The 25,773-nt window shown below is 37.0% G+C and overlaps 1 protein-coding gene across 1 annotated transcript in view; it reads left to right on the top strand.

The window, feature by feature from the left end:
• The window catches only part of DNAH14 (dynein axonemal heavy chain 14), a 377,211-nt gene that overhangs the window by 59,432 nt on the left and 292,006 nt on the right, over positions 1-25,773 (top strand). The window contains exons 9-12 of the mRNA XM_081491559.1: positions 1,486-1,624; positions 6,291-6,422; positions 15,473-15,720; positions 17,793-17,913. Coding sequence (XP_081347685.1) covers positions 1,486-1,624; positions 6,291-6,422; positions 15,473-15,720; positions 17,793-17,913 — 640 coding nt within the window. The remainder of the gene's footprint in view (positions 1-1,485; positions 1,625-6,290; positions 6,423-15,472; positions 15,721-17,792; positions 17,914-25,773) is intronic.

Raw genomic sequence — 25,773 nt, 5'->3', positions numbered from 1 at the left:
CTCCAGTGTTCTTGCCTGGAGAATCCCAGGGACGGAGGAGCCTGGTGGGCTGCCGTCTATGGGGTCGCACAGAGTCGGACACGACTGAAGCGACTTAGCAGCAGCAGCAGCAGCATAACATCTATACTTGAATAACCATCAACTGATACATTTTTTTCTTGTCAGACTTCACCATTACAACTCTAAATTTGTACCCATTTTCCATTTCTTATTTTTATAAGGCACCTCTGTTTATTTATACTTGTGCTAAAATATAGAAACAAAATTGAATACATTTTTATAGGAAAAAAAGAAAGCTTTAAACATTTAATCCTGAGTAATGTGAGTTCATTACTATCTGAATTTTGATCATCATTCTTTTGTTAATAAATACCAAGATTGGGTTTGCTTTTTGTGACCTTTCTTTTTCTGGGATATGCCACTTGTTTTTAGTATGACATCTTCCTTTTTTATACTAGATGCTTAGAGAAATGTCAATGAACAAATTCTTTTACATCCAAGAATAGTTCCATGTTATGTAAAGCCTATATAATTTGAAGAGGCCTTCTTTAAGATAAATTACGAGGCTTTGAAAGAGGTGGTGCAAATAAAAAGAGCCCATGAAGCTTAAGCTTCACTAGCTTCACAGTATATAAAGCTTTCACTTGTAAAATGGAAAGATGAGAAAGAACTAACTGTATATTGTAAGTTGACCACATGTAAAAATCAGCCACCTTATGAAGAATCAGTGAAGGGTAAAGGCCACCCTCTTCTCTACACACTGTTGCTCAGGGCAGTTTGCTTTTCTCGATCCAGTTTTTTAAATTAATTAATTTATTTTAACTGAAGTCTAATTGCTTTACAATATTGTGGTTTTTGCCATACATTGACATGAATCAGCCATGGGTGTACAGTTTTTAAGGAGCATTATCTCTTCCGTTCTACTCTTTTCTTTTCCAATTCTGTCCTGTTCTTTGCAGAATTGTTAACAGTGATTTGCCTCATCTTTGTGACTGTTACCAGACCAGTAGAAAAGGCAGAGAAAAGAAAAGTGACCAACTTCTCTATTTTAAGATATAGGTGGTTGGAGAATTTAAGAAACATTATCCAAATGGTCCCTAATCTAGTTAATTTTTTTCCCTGTAATTAGACAAAAAAATAAGTTGAGAAAACTTATTTAAATTTAATAAATACAGGAATATAATTCCTTTTGTATATCATTGCCTACTATTTCAAAATTTTTAGAACTCAGTGGCAGCCATCACTTGTTTCCCCTTCTGTTTTGTTCTTATCACACCCAGTCCCAAAATCTTGCCTTCAATATTATCAGCCAAACCAAACCAGTAATGCTTACTAATCTTTATCCATATTATTTAAATCATGGTACATGTAATACATGTTGAATATTAACTGTAGGCATATTAAACAAACCATACTAATTAACTCTAAATTGATTTTATTCATTTTGAATGAGAGATAAGTCTGTGGCAATTTTTAAACTTTCAGGTCGTTTTTGTATCGCAATCTGTTTTTCGCTGATGAGTTATTTCAAGGCTGTTTGCTTTATATAAAGGGACTTTGTGAAGATGCACTTAGGCTCAAAAAAGGTGATGAAGATAATTCAAATGCCATATGCCTTGTAAAGGTAGGTAGAAGTATCTTACCATTAGCTAAGTTGGTCTATAGAAAGTAGGAAAAACAAATATAATTTTAAATAGAAGAAATTCAAACTTCTAGATACATAGTAAACCAGCCCTATGGCTGACTAATGTTCTAAAATACCTGCAGAGAACATTATTCCACTCAATTTTAACAGTTAACAATAATCTTTAAATTAATAATTAAGGAAAAAAACTTCTTCCTTACACTTAACCTAAGCCTGTTATGAGGCCCTTTCTTTATAATAAAAACTCTGACTATGCAATATTATTTATAAATAATCAATTATCTCTAGTACATAATTGATAGTTATCAGCTGTTCTCTTATTATAGCTTGTCAAGACATTGTAATAAGTTGCTACTTAGACTATTTGGTTAAATTTATGTGTTCTCTTGTTCCACAGTTCTATAAAGGATGACTTCTTAATGAATGATTTGGTTTATATAGTAGAGTTCTTTCAAAGAAACTAAGTACACAGACCTGTAAAATTTTCATATTTAATTGAGCAGGATTCCAGCATCTTTTACTTCACTTACCCACTGTGTAAGGGACATACTGAAGAGTAAAATAGTCATCTAGTCTTAGAGAAATAGTTGAAGAGTCTTGAACAAGTTATAAATTTGACAGTCAGTGCAAAAATTATGTAAACTATACACAGGTAATAAGATTAACACTTGCAAATGAACAGCTTATTTTTAGAATCTATTATGTTTAGTGACTGATACATGGTAGGTGCTCAATGAATAGTCCCTGAGTGAGTAAATAAATCAAAGAATTAGTCAAGAAATGTTACCAAACTCAGATCCAGCTGCTTGCCACTTGAAAAGTCAGTAACCAAGAGAGAGGCAGGTGTTGGTGGAAAGCAAGGTTGATTTTAATCAGAATGTCAGCAGTCTGGGGAAATGGTGGACTTAATGTCCCTAGAAACCTTCTCTGAAGATTCTACTTTCAAAGGGAATAGGGGGGAGTAATCTCAGTTAATCATTGAGATGGGGTTGGAGTCTCGCCATCCCCCACTGTGTACAAACTTGTTTTATTTCTTGTGATCTTTTCTTAGATGCTATCTTGTTTATACAGTTTGTTCACACAGTTTGTTCTTGAGATTACTGAAGGAGAAGCTAGGGAATTAATAATAATTAGTTGGCCAGATCTCTTCTGGTCATATGTTAATTAATCCTTCTTCATTTCTACTTATTTGGTCTATAGAAAGAACAAATAGGTTAGGTCAGATATTGAAAAGTGTATTTGAGCTGGAGATGTGCAGAGCACAGGGGTGCCTGATTTAAGATTAGTTGCAGTATAGCTTTGATAAAGTGACGAGACAGAAGGGATTTCCTGATGAGAGTGGTTTCCTGCAAGGAGATGCTTACAGAAATATTAGTTAATTACTCCCGATGAAATGTCATTTGTATAGTTATAGTAATAATATTGTTTCAAAAGGATTAAATTCAAGTTAAATATTTCACAGAGGAGTATTTTTGATACGGTTTTAAGGCAAAAGGAAACAGTTGGACAGCTATAATATTACATTGTTTTATGAATAAATGAGTGACAGAATTTATCAGTTAACTTATTGATGGGTGGTAAGGCAAAGGAGATTTTCCAATATCTCTGAAATCTATGACTAAAGTGTAATAGATGGTAATGCTAACAGAGTGACCCAGAGGGGTTATTGGAGACCTTAAGTCATGTTAGCTTCCCCCTGGAACATGAAGCAGAAGGGAACAAACCTTTACAGACAATATATAATATGTGTTAATTATCTATTATATGCAAAATGCAAAGGAGATGTATACAAAGTAAAAGACAAAGCATTGCTTTATTTAATCTACTTATAGTTTTTTGTGCTCAGTTGCTCAGTCTTGTCAGACTTTCTGCCACCCCCTGAACTGTAGCCAGCCAGGCTCTTCTATCTGTGGGATTATCCTGACAAGAATCCTGGAGTGGGTTGTCATTTCCTGCTACAGGGGATCTTTCCAACCCAGGGACTGAACCTGTGTCTCCTGCGGCTCCTGCATTGGCAGGCAGATTCTTTACCACTGAGCCACCTGGGAAGCCCTATAGTTTATTAAAAGAGATAATTCTTTACATATAAAAATGATAACTAATTCTAATCATTCTAGCTAATCAGTTAGCAAAATATAAGGCAAGGAATATTTGCTTTCAAATAATACTTATAAAACAGTCATACCACAGAAATTCAGAGGAAGTAGATATTAACCTATTTTAGAGATAAGGTTGGGGCATGCTTTGTGAAGGAAAGATATTATAAGCTAGGCCATGTTGGACTTGAATGGCCAGAGAAGAGGGGAGTAGGGCAGTTAAGTAAGGGATATGAATCTGTGTAAAATATTCAATGTATGTTTGATTTGAAAGTTACGTTGAGTCTTAAACATCAGATCAAGAACAGCAGCACAAGGGAAAAGTAGGAACTGAACCTGCCTTTAAGGCAGGGGTGCTTCTAGTGAGGATTGTGAGGACGTTTTGCAAGAATGGGAGTTTCTAAGACTGTGGAGAAGCCAGGATCAGATAGAAGGAGAACAGAGATTCATAGACTAGAGAACTGAGCCTGCCTCATGAATTCGAAGATGACCAATTGTACACTAGGTCTAAGGGACTACACAAAGCTGGGGATGCAGATTGCAATGAGGATTGATAATGAGGAGGCAGGAAGAATAAAGCAAGGTTAAGAATGCATATGATGGGATTTTTTAGAAGTTAATGCCATGAATGGAGTTCACAATGTGCCAGAATACACTGCTGGAATGCAAGCACATCTTTGTTGACTGAAAAACTGTACAGCCTAAAAGTTGAGAATGTTTTATTTGGCAAACTTTTTGAGGAATTAAGCAGAGGAGGCAGTCTCTCAGGTAGCTCTGAGGGACTGCTTTGAAGGGGTAAGGGAGGAGCCAGAATATATAGGGATCTTGCAGTGAAAACCAGGTAGTTGGAACATCAAAAGATTGTTATTATTTAAAGACATCTCAGGTTAATGAATTTAGTGCTCCTCTTTGTATGGGAAGATGCAAGAGTCTGGGCCCATTGAAATCATTCCTTTGATATGTACCTTAACTACCTAGGGCCAGTACCCTGCTTTTCTCCATCCTGAATCCCCTCAGGGTACACAGTTGAGGGTGGCTGCAGCAGCTACTGACTTGATGGCCGCAATATCTTGTTTCTTAATATGGCAGGTGACATTCCATTCACACTTTTAAAGGGACTGAAATGTTTAGAAGTAGAAGGGAAAGAACATACATGAATCAATTTATCTAAAACTTCACTTTCAAATGACAAACTAAACCCTAGATTTTGACATGTGCAAGACCACAGAACCAGCTAAAGAGTGTTGGGACTTTTGATTATGTTTCTTGTATAAGAATGATTATGCTTTATTGGACACTGTTTTGAGTGCTTAACAAAATTGTAAAATTTTGTGACTCATCCCCTTTGGGGAGGGCAAAGTGAGTGGCGCTAGTAATTTACATTTTTAACAAGCCAGGTGATTTTTGTGCAGAGTAAACTTTTAGAACTATTCATAAAGAAAAACTATAGAAAGTTTCTGAACATGCTATATTAGGGAAATTAATGTGATAGTGACTTACAAGAATAATTGAAACCAAGGAGATATAGAATTATAAAGATCAGTTACTATAGTACTGGAATAATGCAAGTGAAGTAATAAGGACTTCAGTAGGCAGTGAGGTCAGAAAGGAAGGAAGATTTTTGAGACATTATACTGGAAACTTGGGCAAACTGGGAGATGATGAGGGACAGAGAGGCCTGGCCTACTGCAGTCCATGGGGTTGCAAAGAGTGGGACACAACTTGGTGACTGAACAACGAAACTGGAAAAATCGGGACCTGGTAACCATATGTGAGACCAGGAGAGGAAGAGCACAAAGAGTTAATCTAAAATTCTAATGCTAGAGCATTCCATTTTTTGTTTTTGGAAGCATATATTTATAAGGTATTATAACTAGGGATAAGGATGTCTATATATTTGTTGATGACATGTATTTTGGAAAGAGAATTAACATAATGTGGGAAAAATAAGAAAATACTGAAAAGAGGAAGAATGATGGAATATACATAAATAGGTGAAAATTATGTGTATGTATTACTAGAGGAGTTCAGTAGCACAGTTGATGGAAATTTCTCCATGCAGGATTCTGAATAAATTCAGAATAGAATTTACTTTATTTAAATTATTTAATTTTAGCCTCTCTATCCTACATCTAGTGTTCATATTTTTAAGTTTACAGATAATGGGTGCTCCAAAGGTAAAAGCAATTCCTAAGATTGTTGATTGCCCTGAATTCATAGATATTTCATAAATATATCAACTTCTGAATTTTTCTGCTTTGGTTTAAAAGTTAACTAAAGCTAACTAGAATTTAACAATTAAAATTAAATTTAAATTTAATTTAACAATTAAAATTAAAATGATGTGTTTTTCTGTTCCTTTCAAGGTTTGCTTAGATTCAGTAATAGCGTTTAAATTTGAATAATATATAAGGCATATATAATACATACAAAACAGTATAAGATATGCTATTCTTTATGATATGAAGCAGTGACCAAAATATTTTCTTTTCTTTTTTTGTAAATAAATTTTGACTTTCAACACTGAACATTTACTACCATTTAATTAGCTGGATAAGTTTCGAACATATTCTCTACATGAATTTTGTGAAGAACAGTTACATCAGGCTACTCAGGCATCAAAACAACTTGAAGATATCAGGGATAAAGCAATTTCAGAAATAAAACTTACAATTTTAAAGGTAATTCTTTGATTATATCCTCTCTGTTTATCAGTTTTTATGTATCAACTAAAACTATTGCTCCAAATTGCATTCCTGGAAAAAGTGTTAGAAATGGACAGAGGGACAAACATAGTTAATTAGCCAAACAACTAGTACTGTGCATTTAGTATATATAAGATTTTTCAAGGTACTGTGTAGAATGCAAGTATGTGTATATATATATATATATATATATATATATATACACACACACACATATAAATGCATGTATATATATTTTATATTTATATACCTTCAATATGCTTAACTCTTAATTTGAGCTGATATATAAAAGGAAACATTCTTTGTTACAAAGTTCACAGTGGGTGCAAGATAAAAACTCATATTCAAGAGAAATAAAACTAGGTAAAACAAAACTTCCCTAAGGATTTAATAAAGAGGATTTGATAATATAATAACAGTGTCCTCAAAGCATTCTTACCCAGGGTGTTGTGACTCATTTCATAGGATTATTTTATATAGCTTCCTTGTATAGTAAATGACAGTGCATGAAGTCATAATTCACAAGGTGCAATTCAATAAGGAACTGATGTCATATCATCTAGTTATAGAACTTGCTACCTCTGCTGCTTTGGCTGAACCCAAGTAGACATTTGAGGCTCTGGAGGAATTGGTGGACTAGGTCTCTCTCAAAAAATTTTTAAATATTATTTCTCTGAATTGAACTTTTGATAGATATGGGGTAGCAGTAACTTAAAGGCTTTACTTATTGACAGGAAGATGAAGTGGACCTGTTTTCTGTCAGTGAAAAAAAGCTTCTCATTCCTTATCTTATTCCTCATAGTCCCCCTAACCTCCCCAAGACCAGTCATATGAAGACAGATGGGGACAGTTTGGCCAAGGGTAGCATAAATCAAAAAGGGATTAATAAAAATATTACTGAGGTGTGACTGAGATGGTAGTGAAATATTGTTGTTTAGTCACACAGTCACACAGACTCTTTGTGACCCAATGGACTACAGCACGCCAGGTTTCCCTGTCCTTCACCATCTCCTGGAGCTTGCTCAGACTCATGTCCATTGAGTCAGTGATGGCATCCTACCATCTCATCCTCTGTTGTCCCCTTCTCCTCCTGCCATCAATCTTTCTCAGCATCAGGGTCTTTTCTAATGAGTCAGCTTTTCACATCAGGTGGCCAAAATATTGGAGCTTCAAGTTCAGCATCAGTCCTTCCAATGAATAATCAGGGTTGATTTCCTTTAGGATGGACTGGTTGGATCTCCTTGCAGTCCAAGGTACTCTCAAGTGTCTTCTCCAACACCACAGTTCAAACACATCAGTTCTTCAGTGCTCAGCTTTCTTTGTGGTCTAACTCTCATTTCCATACATGACTCTTGGAAAACCCATAGTTTTGACTAGATGGACCTTTGTCGGTAAAGTAATATCTCTGCTTTTTAATATGCTGTCTAGGTTGGTCATAGCTTTTCTTCCAAGGAGCAAGCGTCTTTTAATTTCATGGCTGCTGTCACCATCTGCAGTGATTTGTAGCCCAAGAAAATAAAATCTCTCCCTGGTTCCATTGTTTCCCCATGTATTTGCCATGAAATGATGGGACCGGATGCCATGATCTTCATTTTTGAATGTTGAGTTTCAAGCCAGCTTATTCACTTTCCTCTTTCACTTTCATCTAGAGGCTCTTTAGTTCCTCTTCAATTTCTGCCTTAAGGGTGGTGTCATCTGCATATCTGAGGTTATTGACATTTCTCCCAGCAATCTTGATTCCAGCTTGTGTTTCATCCAGCCTGGCATTTTGCACGATGTACTCTGCATATAAGTTAAATAAGCAGGGTGACAATATACAGCTTTGACGTACTCCTTTCCCTATTTGGAACCAGTCCATTGTTCCATGTCCAGTTCTAACTGTTGTTTCTTAACCTGTGTACAGGTTTCTCAGGAGGCAGGTAAGGTGGTCTGGTATTCCCATCTCTTTAAGAATTTTCCAGTTAGTTGTGATCTACACAGTCAAAGGCTTTAGTGTAGTCAATGAAGCAGAAGTAGATGTTTTTCTAGAATTCTCTTGCTTGTTCTGTGATCCAGCAGATGTTGGCAATTTGATCTCTGGTTCCTCTGCCCTTTCTAAATCCAGCTTGAATATCTGGAAGTTCTTGGTTCATGTACTGTTGAAGCCTACCTTGGAGAATTTTGAGCATTACTTTGCTAGTGTGTGAAATGAGTGAAATTGTGTAGTAGTTTGAGGATTGGAATGAAAACTTTTCCAGTCCTGTGGCCCCTGATGAGTTTTCCATATTTGCTGGCATATTGAGTGCAGCACTTTCACAGCATCATCTTTAAGGATTTGAAGTAGCTCAGCTGAAATTCCATCACCTCTACTAGCTTTGTTCATAATAGTGCTTCCTCAGGCCCACTTGACTTCACACTCCAGGATGTCTGGCTCTAGGTAAGTGATCACACCATTGTGGTTATCTGAAATATTACTCATATTCTGTCTACTTTCTCTCATTCAACATCAGTTGGATTTGGCCATAAATATTTGTTAAGATATTTTCACTTAAATCAATCTCAGATAAGAACCTACTAGACTTACTGCCAATCCTGTTTTAGAAATGCACCAAACTTATTTACTCCATGGAAGTATGTAGATTTAATAAAGATGAAAGTGAAAGTGAAGTTGATCAGTCATGTCTGACTCTTTGTGACCCTGTGGACTGTAGCCTATCAGACTCCTCCATCCGTAGGATTCTCCAGGCAAGAATACTGAAGTGGGTTTCCATTTCCTTCTCCAGGGGATCTTCCCAACCCAGGGATCAAACCCAGGGATTGAACCTGGGTCTCCTGCATTGGAGGCAGATGCTTTAACCTCTGAGCTACCATGAGAACATCATAAAACTGATGTGTCCAAATAAAAAAGTTGTGAACTAACATTGAGAATGAAAGTATCAATAAAGCATATTTTTGCTTTTTTTCCATTAGATATTATTTCTCAGAGGCTTAAGCTCTACTTTGGCACAGCTCTTTAATCTGGGTAATAGACCACTGAGTTACTGGGTTTCTTGTGGCCACATCAGTCAGAGAATTTTCCCCATTTCCCAATATCCAGAGTGAGTGTCAGTTGTCAGTTCCCAGGGAGCAGTATAAAAGCTCCTCAAGTGAATCTAAAGTAGAGCTAGATTGAAAAACATTCTTCTGGGCAATGAATGGGACTGCCTAGCTATGGGAAAATACAGCACAAGTATAGAACTAATGAAATGAAAATGGATAGTCACTATCAGTGATGTAAACCTAGAGTCAAAATTGAGATATGTCTAACTTAAAGCATACTTGGTGATGATAGGGAATAGGTTAACCTCTCAGATGCCATAATTTCCATCAGCCTCACTGATACTCAATAAAAGACCAGCATTACTAGGGTTATCACTGTTTACTTTTGTACTGATATAGTTATTAAGCCATTTAAAGCTAATTTGGTATCAATACTAAAAATCTTTGTTTTGAATCATTAATATACTCAGTTTCACCATTTTACCAATAAAAAATTCAGGCATTATGCACACTAAGTTTTCAAAGCATTGAAAATATAAACTTTTCAGTAAAAACATAATCTGTTAGTTAAGTTAGTATTCCATTTGTCAGATCCAGTATGGCTGTGCCTATAATTGGTGTAGGAATTACCCTATTTTTTTGTCCAGTTTCTTCAAGCAACTATTGTAATCATTGTATCAATAAAGAACTCATTTTTTATGGCTGGCTTTGCTCAGTACCAAGAGGGAACTGCTTAGATTAGAAGAGTTCCTCTGGCCAGGATAGGAATGGAGTGAGCAGCCAGCTCCCCAGACTTTTGGGTTACCCCACAAAGAAAAGCTATGACCAACCTACACAGCATATTAAAAAGCAGAGACATTACTTTGCCAACAAAGATCCATCTAGTCAAAGCTATGGTTTTTCCAGTAGTCATGTATGGATATGAGAGTTGGACTATAAAGAAAGCTGAGCACTGAAGAATTGATGCTTTTGAACTGTGGTGATGGAGAAGACTCTTGAGAGTCCCTTGGACTGCAAGGAGATCCAATCATTCAATCTGGAAATCAGTCCTGAATATTCATTGGAAGGACTGATGCTGAAGCTGAAGCTCCAATACTTTGGCCACCTGATGCAAAGAACGGACTCGTTGGAAGAGACCCTGATGCTGGGAAAGATTGAAGGCAGGAGGAGAAGGGGACGACAGAGGATGAGATGGTTAGATGCCATCACCAACTCAATAGGCATGAGTTTGAGTAGACTCTGGGAGTTGGTGATGGACAGGGAGGCCTGGCATGCTGCAGTCCATGGGGTCGTAAAGAGTCAGACATGACTGAGCGATTGAACTGATTGATAAAGTTCTCATTCTGATTTCACCCAACCAAACCAGCAAAGCTGAGAAGTACAGAGATTGCAAGAAGAAGGTTATTGGTGCTAACAAGCACTATTTTGGAGTCCCCACTCCAGCCTCTAAGCACTAAGGGAGTGTTTGCCCATCAGTAGGCCAGCACCAGATGAGACCACCTGCACCTAGATCTGACCCAGCTGGCACTCACCAATGGTGTCAGAGTAGGGCCTAGCAGCCAAGTGGGTTGGGGTCAGCACCACCTACTAACGCACCATGTAGTCAGCCCCAGCACAGCAGAAGGGCCCATGCAGCCCACACTGGGGCACAGCTAAAGCATATAGCTTTGGTGACCACAGGGGATTGTGCTGTTGTGCCCAACAGAACATTTCCTACATAAGGACACTTCTCCAAGATTGGGAAATGTAACCAATCTACCTAATACATAGAAATAAACATATAGAATTAGGCAAATTGAGGAAACAGAGGAATATACTCCAAACAAAAGAACAAGACAAACCCCAGAAGAACTAAGTGAAGTGGAGATAAGCAGTCTACCTGATAAAGAGTTCAAAGTAATGATCAAAAATATACTCAAAGAATTCATGATAAGGATGGATGAACATACTGAGACATTTAACAAAGAGTCAGAAAATAGCAGTTCCAAACAGAGCTGAAGAATAAAATAGCTGAAATAAAAATATATATGCTAGAATCAACAGTACATTAGATGATACAGAGAAATGGATCAGTACCTGGAAGACAAGAGTAGTGGTAATCACCCAAACCAAACAGAAAAAAGAATTTTACAAAATGAGGATCATTTGAGAGACCTCTGGTCAAAATCAAGCAATATTAACATTCCCATGTTTTGGGGTCCCAGAAGGAGAGAGAAAGAAAGAAGCAAGAAGAGAGAAGGGGCAGAAAGCTTATTTAAAGGAAATGACCATAACTTCTCCAGTCTGCAGAGGTTTTTGCATATCCAAGTTCATGAAACTCATGGGTTATCAAACAAAATCAACTTCGATTATTTCCAAGATTCATAATAAAGCTATCAAAACTCAAAGAATATTAGCATCAAGAAAAAAAATAGCTTGTAACTTACAAGGGAACTGCCACATAAGGATAGTAGCAGATTTCTAAGCAGGAACTTTATAGGTCTGGTGAGTGGGGTGACATAGTCAAAATGTTCCGTCTAGTGCTTCTGTATATTTTCTGATTCTATGTTAAATGTCTCAGAACTTCATCACATTGATAAACCATTGCTGCGGAGAGTCAACCACTACTCAAAACAGTTTCCAAATTTGTAAACAACTGACCACAAACAGTGATCAGTGCAAAGAAATAGAGGAAAACAATAGAATGGGAAAGACTAGAGATCTCTTCAAGAAAATTAGAGATACCAGGGAACATTTCATGCAAAGATGGGCACAATAAAGGACAGAAATGGTATGGGCATAAAAGAAGCAGAAAATATTAGGAAGAGGTGGCAAGAATACACAGAAGAAGTATACAAAAAAGATCTTCACGACCCAGATAATCACAATGGTGCGATCACTCAGCTAGAGCCAGACATCCTGGAATGTGAAGAAGTCAAGTAGGCCTTAGGAAGCATCACTACGAACAAAGCTAGTGGAGGTGATGGAATTCCAGTTGAGCTATTTCAAATCCTCAAAGATGATGCTGTGAAAGTGCTGCACTCAATGTGCCAGCAAATTTGGAAAACTCAGCAATGGCCACAGGACTGGAAAAGGTCAGTTTTCATTCCAATCCCAAAGAAAGGCAACGCCAAAGATGCTCAAACTACAGCACAATTGCAGTCATCTCACATGCTAGTAAAGCAATGCTCAAAATTCTCCAAGCCAGACTTCAACAGTACGTGAACTGTGAACTTCCAGATGTGCAAGCTGAATTTAAAAAAGGCAGAGGAACCAGAGATCAAATTGCCAACATCCTCTGGATCATCGAAAAAGCAAGAGAGTTCCAGAAAAACATCTTTCTGCTTTTATCGACTATGCCGAAGCCTTTGACTGTGTGGATCACAATAAACTGTGGAAAATTCTGAAAGAGATGGGAATACCAGAGCACCTGACCTGCCTCTTGAGAAATCTGTATGCAAATCAGGAAACAACAGTTAGAACTGGACATGGAACAACAGACTGGTTCCAAATAGGAAAAGGAGTACATCAAGACTGTATATTGTCACCCTGCTTATTTAACTTATATGCAGAGTACATCATGAGAAACGCTGGGCTGGATGAAGCACAAGCTGGAATCAAGATTACCGGGAGAAATATCAATAACCTCAGATATGCAGATGACACCATCCTTATGGCAGAAAGTGAAGAAAACTAAAGAGCCTCTAGATGAAAGTGAAAGAGGAGAATCAAAAAGTTGGCTGAAAGTTCAACATTAAGAAAACTAAGATCATGGTATCCGGTCCCATCACTTCATGGCAAATAGATGGGGAAACTGTGGAAATAGTCAGAGACTTTATTTTTGGGGGCTCCAAAATCACTGCAGGAGGTGACAGCAGCCGTGAAATTAAAAGATGCTTGCTCCTTGGAAGAAAAGCTATGACCAACCTAGATAGCGTATAAAAAGCAGAGACAGTACTTTGCTAACAAAGATCCATCTAGTCAAAGCTATGGTTTTTCCACCAGTCATGTATGGATGTGAGAGCTGGACTGTAAAGAAAGCTGAGTGCTGAAGAATTGATGCTTTTGAACTGTGATGTTGAAAAAGACTCTTGAGAGTCCCTTGGACTGCAAGGAGATCCAACCGGTCCATCCTAATGGAGATCAGCCCTGGGTGTTCATTGGAAGGACTGATGTTGAAGGTGAAACTCCAATACTTTGGCCACCTGATGCAAAGAACTGACTCATTAGAAAAGACTCTTGCTGGGAAAGATTGAAGGCAGGAGGAGAAGGGGATGACAGAGGTTGAGATGGTTGGATGGCATCACCAACTCAATGGGCATGGGTTTGAGTTGACTCCGGGAGTTGGTGATGGACAGGGAGGCCTGGTGTGCTGCAGTCCATGTGGTCACAAAGAGTCAGACATGACTGAGTGACTGAACTGAACTGAGTTAATTTTTAAAAAGAAAAATAAATACTAAAATGAAACATAAAGAGAAGCAATATAAAAAGCTAATGCAATTATGTTTTTAGAAATTAGAGTACAAGTTGAAAACTTACCAAGAAGTTAAATACCAATCTAACAAAAATATAAAAAGCATGAATGACCAATAAAAGAAGAAAAATGTCAAGTATTTTTAGTATTTTGAAGGTTCATCTGTCATAAAAAGAAATCTGTCTAAAAGGAACCATTTTGAATAACTTTAGAATTATTTTTAGGAGCATAATTTAGAAATGTTTGGTGGTATTAGTAGTACTGATGCCACCCTGCATTTTTTATCAAAACATGCCATTCTTTAATAAATTACTAAGTCAGTTGTCTTGAGATAAAATTATCTTATTATAAAGAATAAAACTCTAACATTAGATTTGATGAATTCAGACTTTTTCTTAATTCTGTTATTATTTATTAGCATGTATGTACATTTCTTGTTTATTAATATGGCAGGAGATATTTTCATTTCACACCTTGAACATACATCTCAAGTGGGTAACAGTAATTTTAAAAAATTGCACCCCAGCCATGAGGAAAGGAATTTAGGGACCCCCTCTGTATTCTTGAGATTCTGCCACCCCCACAAACCATCAAAGATTCTTTAATCTTCCTAAACCCAAAGCTTCTCTCTACCAGCCTCCATTTCTTCTTAGTGCCTCAGTAACCAAACCCCAAGCCCACCTGGCTCAAAATGGAGCTTCCTGGCAGCCAGGTTCTCAATTTGCATGTTAAAGGAGCACTTTTTTTTGCTTTCCCCACCTGTGTTTTAATTACCGTTCATCTCCTTGGCTTCATTCTGTTCACCTCCAAACACTCCCAGATATCCATTGGCCCTTCTTGGGGTGGGTGTGTGTAAGAGATGGCAGGAAGTATACTTACTACTCTTCCTGGAAAATCCCATGGACGGAGGAGCCTGGTAGGCTGCAGTCCATGGGGTCGCCAAGAGTCGGACACGACTGAGCGACTTCACTTTCACTTTTCACTTTCATGCATTGGAGAAGGCAATGGCAACCCACTCCAGTGTTCTTGCCTAGAGAATCCCAGGGATGGCAGAGCCTGGTGGGCTGCCGTCTATGGGATTGCACAGAGTCGGTCACGACTGAAGCAACGGAGCATGTAATATGCAATTGCATGTAGGCATTTTTTTTAAGTCTTATTGCTATAGCCTGGCATAAGGGCAGCAGCATTAGACTGGGTTTTAGGAAATCTTATATTCAGATTTGACTCTCTTCTACTGGTAACTCAGTGTATTTGAGGAGGGTCCCTCCATCTAGGAATGTGTTGATATTCATTAGTATGTACTTCCTGTTTGAGTTCCATAGACATACCTGCTTATAAGTGAGACACCACACTTCATGGACTTCATAACACATGAGATATTTTCTTTTTCTTGACATTTAAATGCAATATAAGCAGAAAGTGAAGTTTTAATGAAAGTTGTTGATAATATTTAGTTCCAGTGTTATTCAGACTAATGAAAATACTGTAAGTTAGAAATCATGCATATTAATGTAGGAAATCATCACTTGTCTCTCAATTGTTTGTTGAATTGTAGGTGGCAGAAAAGAAAGATATTAAAGAATATTTTGAATCACACCTTTCTGAAGATTCAACACATTTCAAGCTGCCTGCCTATCGACACTTATTAGAAGTAATTTTTAGATTCTTGTTGCTGGTTGACTATATGTTTCAGGAACTCAGCCGTCAACTAATGAACACTGCAGTCACACTACTTTTAGAATTATTTAATAGTTCTTCTAGAATGCCAGTTTCTGTGGGAAAAAAGAATGAAAATCTCATCAAGTAAATCATACTTTTTTAATTATAAAAGGAATTTGTAATCATATTGTTGTAATATGTTGTCATTTACAATAATGTCAGCTGGAATTTGAAAATTCTCTTGTAGAAAATTGTTTGTGCTCAGTTTTTACAATTATCTGAACTTACTATCTCCAATTATTTTATTTAATATTATTTGTAAAAACATGAGAAAATTTCCCAAAATTTTCCCCAGGATTCTGCATAAGTCAAATTGCCATGTAAGTTGCAGGATACTCAGTGAAATTTAAAATTCAGATAAACAGTAAGTGATAGTCTCTCAGTCATGTCTGACTCTTTGCGACCCCATATACTGTAGCTTCCCAGGCTCCTCTTTCCGTGGGATTCTCCAGATAAGAATACTGGAATGGGTTGCCACTTCCTTCTTCAGGGGATCTTCTCGACCTAGGGATTGAACATGGGTCTCCTGCATTGCAGGCAGATTCTTTACCATCTGAGCCACCACGGAAGCCTACTATTAAAAGACATTTCTAAGTATAAAGACAGATCAACTTAAAAAGTATCAGCAGATACATGCTTGATTTTATCTTATAATCTGTAGATAATACATAGAATATGTAATGAATCCATACACTTTTTCTAAAGGAATACCCAAGACAGAAATAGTAGTAAAGTTACAAATGACAGTCCTCAATCAGATGAAATAATTTAGATGAATTTTGTCTCTCTTGAAGAGATGGGGACTGGGCAAAATGGCCAGGAAGGAAATACAATGTGCTTTTAACTTTGTATGAAAAATAATGTTCAGTTCTGTGTTGCTGAACATAGTTCTGTTTTGGCTACATAAATCTTCTACAGATTACTGTCTGAGTATGATTTTTAATAAAAGCATGTCCAAATTATTATCTATACTACAAATTATTGTTTATCTGAAATTAAAATTTTAACCAGTGTCCTGTATTTTTATTTGTGAAATCTGTTAATCCTATGCCTAGTACACTGTATTTTCAAAGTTCAGAGCCAGCTCTTAAAGATAATTGAGAATGATTCTGAAAGGAGCCTCAGTGTTCAGTTGGAATTTGAGTCAATTTCAGGTAATATCTATTGAATACAGAATATTTTCACCTTCTATTTGAATACTACTATTTAAAAAAAACATTTTTCTTATGTTTCACAACTAGATATATCTACTCTAATTTGTGAACATGGAATTGTAACTGAAATTTTGGAATACTTTATGTCCAAACTCTCTAATTTTAGCAACATCATTTTAGTCAAATAACATTACTTTGGCCATGCTGTGTCCCTGAGTTTCCGTAGTATTATAGAATAAGTTTGCAATTTCTGCAAAAAGAAAAAAAATCAGCTGAAATTTTGTTAGGAATTGCATTTAATAGGTAGATAAATATAAGGAGCATTTTATCTTTAAAGTTTTCCAATCTATGTACATGAAATATCTTTCCACTTATATGAAAGAGAAAGTGTTAGGTGCTCAGTCGTGTCTGACTCTTTGCAACCCCATGGACTGTAGCCCACCAGGCTCCTCTGTCCATGGGATTCTTGAGGCAAGAATACTGGAGTGGGTTGCCATTCCCTTCTTCAGGGGATCTTCCCAACCCAAGGATCGAACCTGGGTCTCTAGCACTGCAGGCAGATTCTTTACGGTTTGAGCCACCAGGGAAGCCTTTCCACTTATATAGGTATTGTTTAATTTCTTTCAACAATTTGAATTTTATATTTGTTTTTTTTAAACTTATTCTTGAGGATTTTATCCTTTTGATGCTATTGTAAATGGAATGTTTTTTAAATTTCATTTTTGGATTGTTCAGGACCACAGTGAGATATCACTTGACACAAATTAGGGTGGGTATTATATTTAAAGAAAAGAAAAATAATACCCATCCTAATTTATGTGAAGTGATATCTCACTATGGTTCTGATTTGTGTTTCCCTGATAATTAGTGATGGTGAACATCTCTTCATTGGCCATGTTATGTATCTTCTATGTGGGAATGTCTAGTTATTGATATAGTCTGCATACTAATGAGGTATAAGATTTTTTTTAACTTTATTTTTCTTATCATTTCTTAACCTAGAATACATAAGGACATCTTTGCTTTCACTGGAAAGATGACAAGTGATTATGACGAATTTGATAATTCAGACTTATGTGCTTATTCTGTTCTAAAGTCAGAAGTAAAAACACAAGACAATGAGGTAAAATGGTCTTTGAAAAGTATAAGCATAGATATTTAATGTAAAGTGAAAAATAACTTTTGGAATTAAAAATGTGATTTATGATTGAAACTGAAACACACAGTCACACATACACATTTGCTCACACTGTAGAAAGATATAATTACATTTGTTTCATTTGTTCATGCAATACTGAGTGCTTATGATATACCAGGCATTGAACTAGGCTCTGAAATATAACAGTAAGAAGAAGAAATTCCCTGACCTTTTGGAACTTCTGTTCTAGTGAAGGAAACAGATAATGAAGTGATGAGTACTATGAAAAAAAGTAAAGGAAGATAAGGGAATACAGAACAACTAAACTACTTTATGTATACTATTTTACTTGAAATCAGTTAGGGAAAGCCACCCTGTCTAAAGTAGCAGCTATCCTCTTCTACTCCCATTACTGTATTCCTCTCTCTTTGCTTTTCTTCAGAGCACTTTTTTGCTTGTGTTATTAACTTTAAAATGACACAAATAAAATATGAAATGGTTGACTGAGGAGGCCTTACAAATAGCTGAGAAAAGAGAAGCTAAAGGCAAAGGAGGAAAGGAAAGATATACCCTTTGGAATGCAGAGTTCCAAGGAAGAGCAAGGAGAGATAAGAAAACCTTCTTCAGCAATCAGTACAAAGAAATAGAGGAAAACAATAGAATGGGAAAGACTAGAGAGCTCTTCAAGAAAATTAGAGATACCAAGGGAATATTTCATGCAAAGATGGGCACAATAAAGGACAGAAATGGTATGGACCTAAAAGAAGCAGAAGATATTAAGAAGAGGTGGCAAGAATACACAGAAGAAGTACACAAAAAAGATCTTCACGACCCAGATAATCACAATGGTGCAATCACTCAGCTAGAGCCAGACATCCTGGAATGTGAAGTCAAGTGGGCCTTAGGAAGCATCACTACGAACAAAGCTAGTGAAGGTGATGGAATTCCAGTTGAGCTATTTCAAATCCTCAAAGATGATGCTGTGAAAGTGCTGCACTCAATGTGCCAGCAAATTTGGAAAACTCAGCAATGGCCACAGGACTGGAAAAGGTCAGTTTTCATTCCAATCCCAAAGAAAGGCAATGCCAAAGAATGCTCAAACTACAGCACAATTGCAGTCATCTCACACGCTAGTAAAGCAATGCTCAAAATTCTCCAAGCCAGACTTCAACAGTACGTGGACTGTGAACTTCTAGAGGTTCAAGCTGGATTTAGAAAAGGTAGAGGAACCAGAGATCAAATTGCCAACATCCTCTGGATCATCGAAAAAGCAAGAGAGTTCCAGAAAAATATTATTGACTATGCCAAAACCTTTGACTGTGTAGACCACAACAAACTGGAAAATTCTTAAAAGACATGGGAAGACGAGACCACCTTACCTGCCTCCTGAGAAATCTGTATGCAGGTCAAGAAGCAACATTTAGAAGCGTACATGGAAAAACAGATGGGTTCCAACTCAGGAAAGGAGTACATCAAGGCTGTATATTGTCACCCTGCTTATTTAACTTATATGCAGACTACATCATGCAAAATGCCAGGCTAGATGAAGCACAAGCTGGAATCAAGATTGCCGGGAGAAATACCAATAACCTTAGATATGCAGATGACACCACCCTTATGGCCGAAAGTGAAGAGGAACTAAAGAGCCTCTTGATGAAAGTGAAAGAGGAGAGTGAAAAAGTTGGCTTAAAAGTCAGCATTCGGAAAACTAAGATCATGCCATCCAGTCCCATCACTTTATGGCAAATAGATGGGGAAACAGTGGAAACAGTGTCAGACTTTATTTTGGGGGGCTCCAAAATCACTGCTGATGGTGGCTGCAGCCATGAAATTAAAAGATGCTTGCTCCTTGGAAGGAAAGCTATGACCAACCTAGATAGCATATTAAAAAGCAGAGACAGTACTTTGCCAACAAAGGTCCATCTAGTCAAAGCTATGGTTTTTCCACCAGTCATGTATGGATGTGAGAGTTGGACTATAAAGAAAGCTGAGTGCTGAAGAATTGATGCTTTTGAACTGTGGTGCTGGAGAAGACTCTTGAGAGTCCCTTGGACTGCAAGGAGATCCAACCAGTCCATCCTAAAGGAAATCAGTTTTGAATATTCATTGGAAGGACTGATGTTGAAGCTGAAGCTACAATATTTTGGCCACCTGGTGGGAAGAACTGACTCATTGGAAAAGATTCTGATGCTGGAAAGATTGAAGGCAGGAGGAAAAGGGGACAACAGAGGATGAGATGGATGGATGACATCACTGACTCAATCGACATGAGTTTGAGTACGCTCCGGGAGTTAGTGAAGGATAGGAAAGCCTGGTGTGCTGTATGTAGTCCTTGGTGTCACAAAGAGTTGGGCATGACTGAGAGACTGAACTGAAGTGAACTATTTTACATGAAAGTAATTAGGAAAGGCCACCCTGTCTAAAGTAGCAGCTACCCTCTTCTATTCCTGTTACTATATTCCTCTCTCTTTGCTTTTTTCAGAGCACTTTTTTTTGCTTGTGTTATTAACTTTAAAATGACACCGACCAAATATGAAAAACATTGAAAGAATCCTAGAGACTTTAATTAAGAAACCTTTTCTTTTTTTTTTTTTTAATAAATTTATTTATTTTAGTTGGGGGCTAATTACTTTACAATATTGTAGTAGTTTTTGCCATACATTGACATGAATCAGCCATGGGTTTACATGTGTTCCCCTTCCTGGACCCCACCTCCCACCTCCCTCCCCATCCCATCCCTCTGGGTCATCCCATTGCCCCAGCCCTGAGCATTTGTCTCATGCATCAAACATGGAATGGTGTTCTGTTTCACATATGATAATATACATGTTTCAATGCTATTGTCCCAGAGCATCCCACCCTCACCGTCTCCCTCAGAGTCCGTAAGACTGTTCTATGCATCTGTGTCTCTTATTCTGTCTCGCATATAGGGTTATCGTTACCATCTTTCAAATTCCATATATATGCATTAGTATACCGTATTGGTGTTTTTCTTTCTGGCTTACTTCACTCTGTATAATGGGCTCCAGTTTCATCCATCTCAATAGAACCGATTCAAATGTATTTTTTTTAATGGCTGAGTAATATTCCATAGTGTATATGTACCACAGCTTCCTTATCCATTTGTCTGCTGATGGACATCTAGGTTGCTTCCATGTCCTGGCTATTGTAAACAGACACTATGTATTTATATCCTTTTCCTGCTCATCTGCAATGGCAGCTCTTTATCATTTATCATGTGTTTCTAGTTATGTCTTCTGTTTCCAGACTGTGTTCTGTTGCCTATAGGCCTATTCCTATGTCAGTCTCATGCTAGATAAGTCACTTCCTTTTCTAAGAGTGTCTTGCTTATTCTCAGGCGCTTATATTTCCATATACATTTTAAAATCAAATCCTACTTGGAGTTTGATTGAAATTGCCTAGATATATAGGCAGTTGGTGGGGAGGGGGACAGGGGAGTTAATATTTTATGATATTGAGTCTTCCTACCAACATTCTGCTATATAACTCTTCTTTAATGTCTTTTATATTTTTGTTTCATTGAAAATCTTGTGCAAGTTTTTTTTTTGGTTAGATTTAACCCAAGTGCTTTATATCCCTAACCTGTACTCTATGGGAATTGTTATTTTATTAATAGTTGCTTCTACTAGTTCCTTTATACAAACTTAGGAATAGAAGTATTTCACGATAAAAACAAATGCACTGTTTTAATTTTTCCTTAGGAATAACATTAAATCAACACTATAGACTTTTTAAAGCTATTTATATGCATTGCAGAATTTCTCTACAGACAAGGTTATACTAACTTCTGTTCTCTTAAAGACTGCTTTTTTAAGTGTGTCCTATTTTTTGCTAGTTATTGCCTATTGATAACTGAGACCTGGAATTAACTAGACTTAATTTTATTTATGTTATTGCTCATAGTGTTGAATATTTTTCTCATGCTTATTAGCCTTTTTTTTGATCTTTTAATGTCCTAGCCCCATTTTTCCGATGAAGTTTTCTTTTTCCCTATTGAATTACAAAAGCTATTTAAAAATATAGACCATAATCATTTGTCATACATCAGAAATACACATACTATTGTGTTGTTTGTTTTTTATTTTGTTAATAGTGATTTTAGCGTGGAATTTTTTTTCTTTTGATCAGGCACCAATCATGGGTATAAAACGTTTTAATGTAAGTAGAGAGCATTATAGGATTAAATACACGTAGAGTGAAGAAAATTTCTAAAACGTAGAGGACAGAGATATCTGAATTGAAGTTGCCAGCTTTACATGCTTTTATACTTTCCTTTTTATTTAGCCTTCTCAGTAGACCTGGAGAAGGCAATGGCAACCCACTCCAGTACTCTTGCCTGGAAAATCCCATGGATGGAGGAGCCTGGTAGGCTACAGTCCTTGGGGTCTCGAAGAGTCAGACACGACTGAGCAACTTCACTTTCACTTTTCACTTTCACGCTTTGAAGAAGGCAATGGCAACCCACTCCAGTGTTCTTGCCTAGAGAATCCCAGGGATGGGGGAGCCTGGTGGGCTGCCGTCAATGGGGTCACACAGAGTCAGATACGACTGAAGCGACTTAGCAGCAGCAGCAGTAGACCTACCAGGTCAACATTCTGAATAAGGGCATGGTGCATATAGGTAAGTGGACTAATTGCCAGGAAATATAAGTGTTGTGTTAGAAAGAATCTTTGGGCCACCTAATCAAATGGACAGTGACTCAAGAAATAGGAACAGCATGAGTATAGAGCTAAGAATAAGAAAATATGAGCAGAAAGGGAAAACATTAAGTCACGTGGAGCAGAGGATTCTTGGTGTGAATTGCACAATGTGGAGTTGAAAAGATTATGAGGAGCTACAAATTTTCAGACTAAATAGTTTGAATCCTAGTCTGATTATCTGGGGCCATTGCCTTGGCCAAAATGAATATCTTCCGAAGAGGTGAACTTAACATTTTGGCATAGTAGCAGTGCATTGCTTTTTTTTTTTTTTTGCCTTAGAGGTGGCCCAGCCGTGGATGGAGCCAAATCAAGGGACTTAACAGCCTTATAGTTTTATAGGCAGTGCCATCAGTAAGAGACAAAGCACCACAGATATTTGAAGGAAACAGATTAAACATGCCTGTCACTCAGATAGGCTATGTGGTAGCTAATGCAGTTGCTCTGCTCTCTTTGAACTGGGTCTCTTGGGAGCAGCTTTAAAAGTGTGACTTAAATAGAGTCAATGTGAGTGAGTCTGTACAGGCCAGGCTCTGAATATGTCATGTGGGAATCAGGCTGTTTTGTGTCAGAGAATAGATGACAATGTGAGAGCTAGAGTGTTGCATTTAAAAAGGAGAGAACATTCAGCCCTTAAAGTGTTTAACATTTTTAACATTTCTTCAGAAATGAGTCTCTACTCCAAGATTGAAGATATTTGCATATTAATTATGTGTTCTAAGTTCTGACATTTAGTACATATTACATTTAGAAATAACAAAGAAAACTTATAAAGGCATGTGGCAAGGTAAATCATCTGGACCTGGATCTCAAGTCATCTTTACAAGGTGTCATCCATTGGTATGCCAAGTAGATACGGTTGCAGAATGACCTTTCACACTTCTCACCTCCGCAGTTACCAAAATCCATAGAAGCTCAAGTTCATATGGTAAATGATGTAGTATTTGCATATAACCTCCCTGATAGCTCAGTTGGTAAAGAATCCAACTGCAATGCAGGAGATACCGGTTTGATTCCTGAGTCGGGAAGATCTGCTGGAGAAGGGATAGGCTACCCACTCCACTATTATTGGGCTTCTCTTATGGCTCAGCTAGTAAAGAATCCACGTGCAATGTGGAAGACCTGGGTTCAATCCCTGGGTTGGGAAGATCCTCTGGAGAAGGGAAAGGCTACCCACTCCAATATTCTGGCCTGGAGAATTCCATGGACTGTGTAGTCCATGGGGTCACAAAGAGTCAGACGTGACTGAGCAACTTTCACTACACACATCCTTTGATATACTTTAAATTATCTATAGACTATTTATAATACCTAATACAATGTAAATAGTTGTCAGCATATGGCAAATTCAAGTTTTGGTTTTTGGAACTTTCTGGAATTTAAAAAAAAATTTTGTTCCTCAGATGGTTGAATCTATGGATGTGGAAAGACAAGGAGGGCTTACTGTGTATGGTGTATGCACAAAGTAATGAGCTTTCAAGATTCCCCCCAAATATTTACATATGTAAACGAGCTCTTGTTGCATCTTAAATAGCAATTATAACAAAAAAAAGTCTGTAATTTGGAATCGGATAGTGCTGAATTCTAATATTAGGACGGTATAGTCTTCAACAATCCATTTCAATCAAACCAAATCTCGGTGTATTATCAAACAATTATAATACATACCTACAGTGCTACTGAGAGGACTGAATAAGAAAGCATGTAAAGCAAAAGTCAGTGGCACATGGTAGGTACACATCATACAACTTTTAGTATATTGATTCATTGCAATGAATTGTCACTGTTTTGACCTTTTATGGGATTTTTTCCTAATATATCTAAAGAAAGGACCTTAGCATAATGAATGAATGAATAACAGAACTTATTTACTAAATAATAAGCTCCTTTTTATTCTGTTGTCAGATTACATGTTTGAAAAATGTTTACCATTAGCTTACTCAAGAAGTCAATTTAAAATGTTAGCTCTTCTTTTTTGAGCCCTTCTTACATAAAGGTGAATGTTCTTAGAATAGATTGCTCACCTTATTCCATAGCCTTTATTCCTAATGCTTTTTGATCACTTTCCAAATTCATATTCCAGAGACAGAACACAGGCAGGCAGGTTGTAAAATCTGTCACCCCATTTATTTCTAGGCTTGACTCAAATGAACTGTCCACCAAGTAAATTCTGCCTTCCTACATCACAACTCAGAAAAAAGAGGTGACATCGTCTCATCAATAGTTTGTAGCAAGTAGCTGACTTCTACCAGAGTCTTCAAATACTTAGGAAGGACTACTTATCAATGAAAGTGAAATTTAAAGAACAGAGATCAAACATGGAGACAAGTATCCATATAAGTGTACCCCCCCAAATTGAGGGAGATATAAAAAATATAATCCCAGAAATATTTCACATGGCGAAAACAGCTATTGTTGAGGAAATCCTTAGCCCAATGTATGCTTTTAAGGGGTAATTTTTATGTGATTCACTAAGTTTTGAATCCCAAACTCCCAGTATCTACCTAGTTCATTGCTGGGACTGTTGTAGTGAGTCAAAAAATATTTAAGAGAAGTAATTTGGATATATAGCTCTCTTTTTTTAATTTGATGTCATTGCTTTAGAACCATAGATGCCTTAGGATTCTTTAGAAACATGGCATGTTGTGCTAAAGACATAGAGTCTGTTTTCAAAGTCCATGGAGTCTGTTTTCAAAGTCTCTGATAGGAACACATTATAACCAAGAGTTGTTTATAGTCTAACTTCAACCATAATGATTTTTAGATGCAGCAACAATATTACTATAGATTTTAATTAACATTCCCTGTTGTCATATTTACAACAGAATGCTAGATGTCACTGATTGCTTGGTTGCTGCAGGATATAATTCAGATCTTCAAATATTTTGCATCTCAGGAAAACAAAATGTATTTCATTACTTAAAAGTTTTTAATTACAAAACTCCCTTCAGCATTGTTTTTAGCAGCTAGTTCATAATGTCAACTTCACTTTCACTACTACAAGAATAGCTATAAAAACAATCATATCACCATTGACCATGGATGTTACAAGAATGGAACTGAAGCCATGTGAAAAGAAAACAATCTTGTTGTAAGGAATTGTGAATCCACCTATACCCTTGATTAG

The sequence above is a fragment of the Giraffa tippelskirchi genome, chromosome 5, assembly GCF_054371585.1.
Source record: "Giraffa tippelskirchi isolate mGirTip1 chromosome 5, T2T-mGirTip1v1.2.pri, whole genome shotgun sequence".
Taxonomy (NCBI): domain Eukaryota; kingdom Metazoa; phylum Chordata; class Mammalia; order Artiodactyla; family Giraffidae; genus Giraffa; species Giraffa tippelskirchi.
This window is presented reverse-complemented; position numbering and strand designations above follow the sequence as displayed.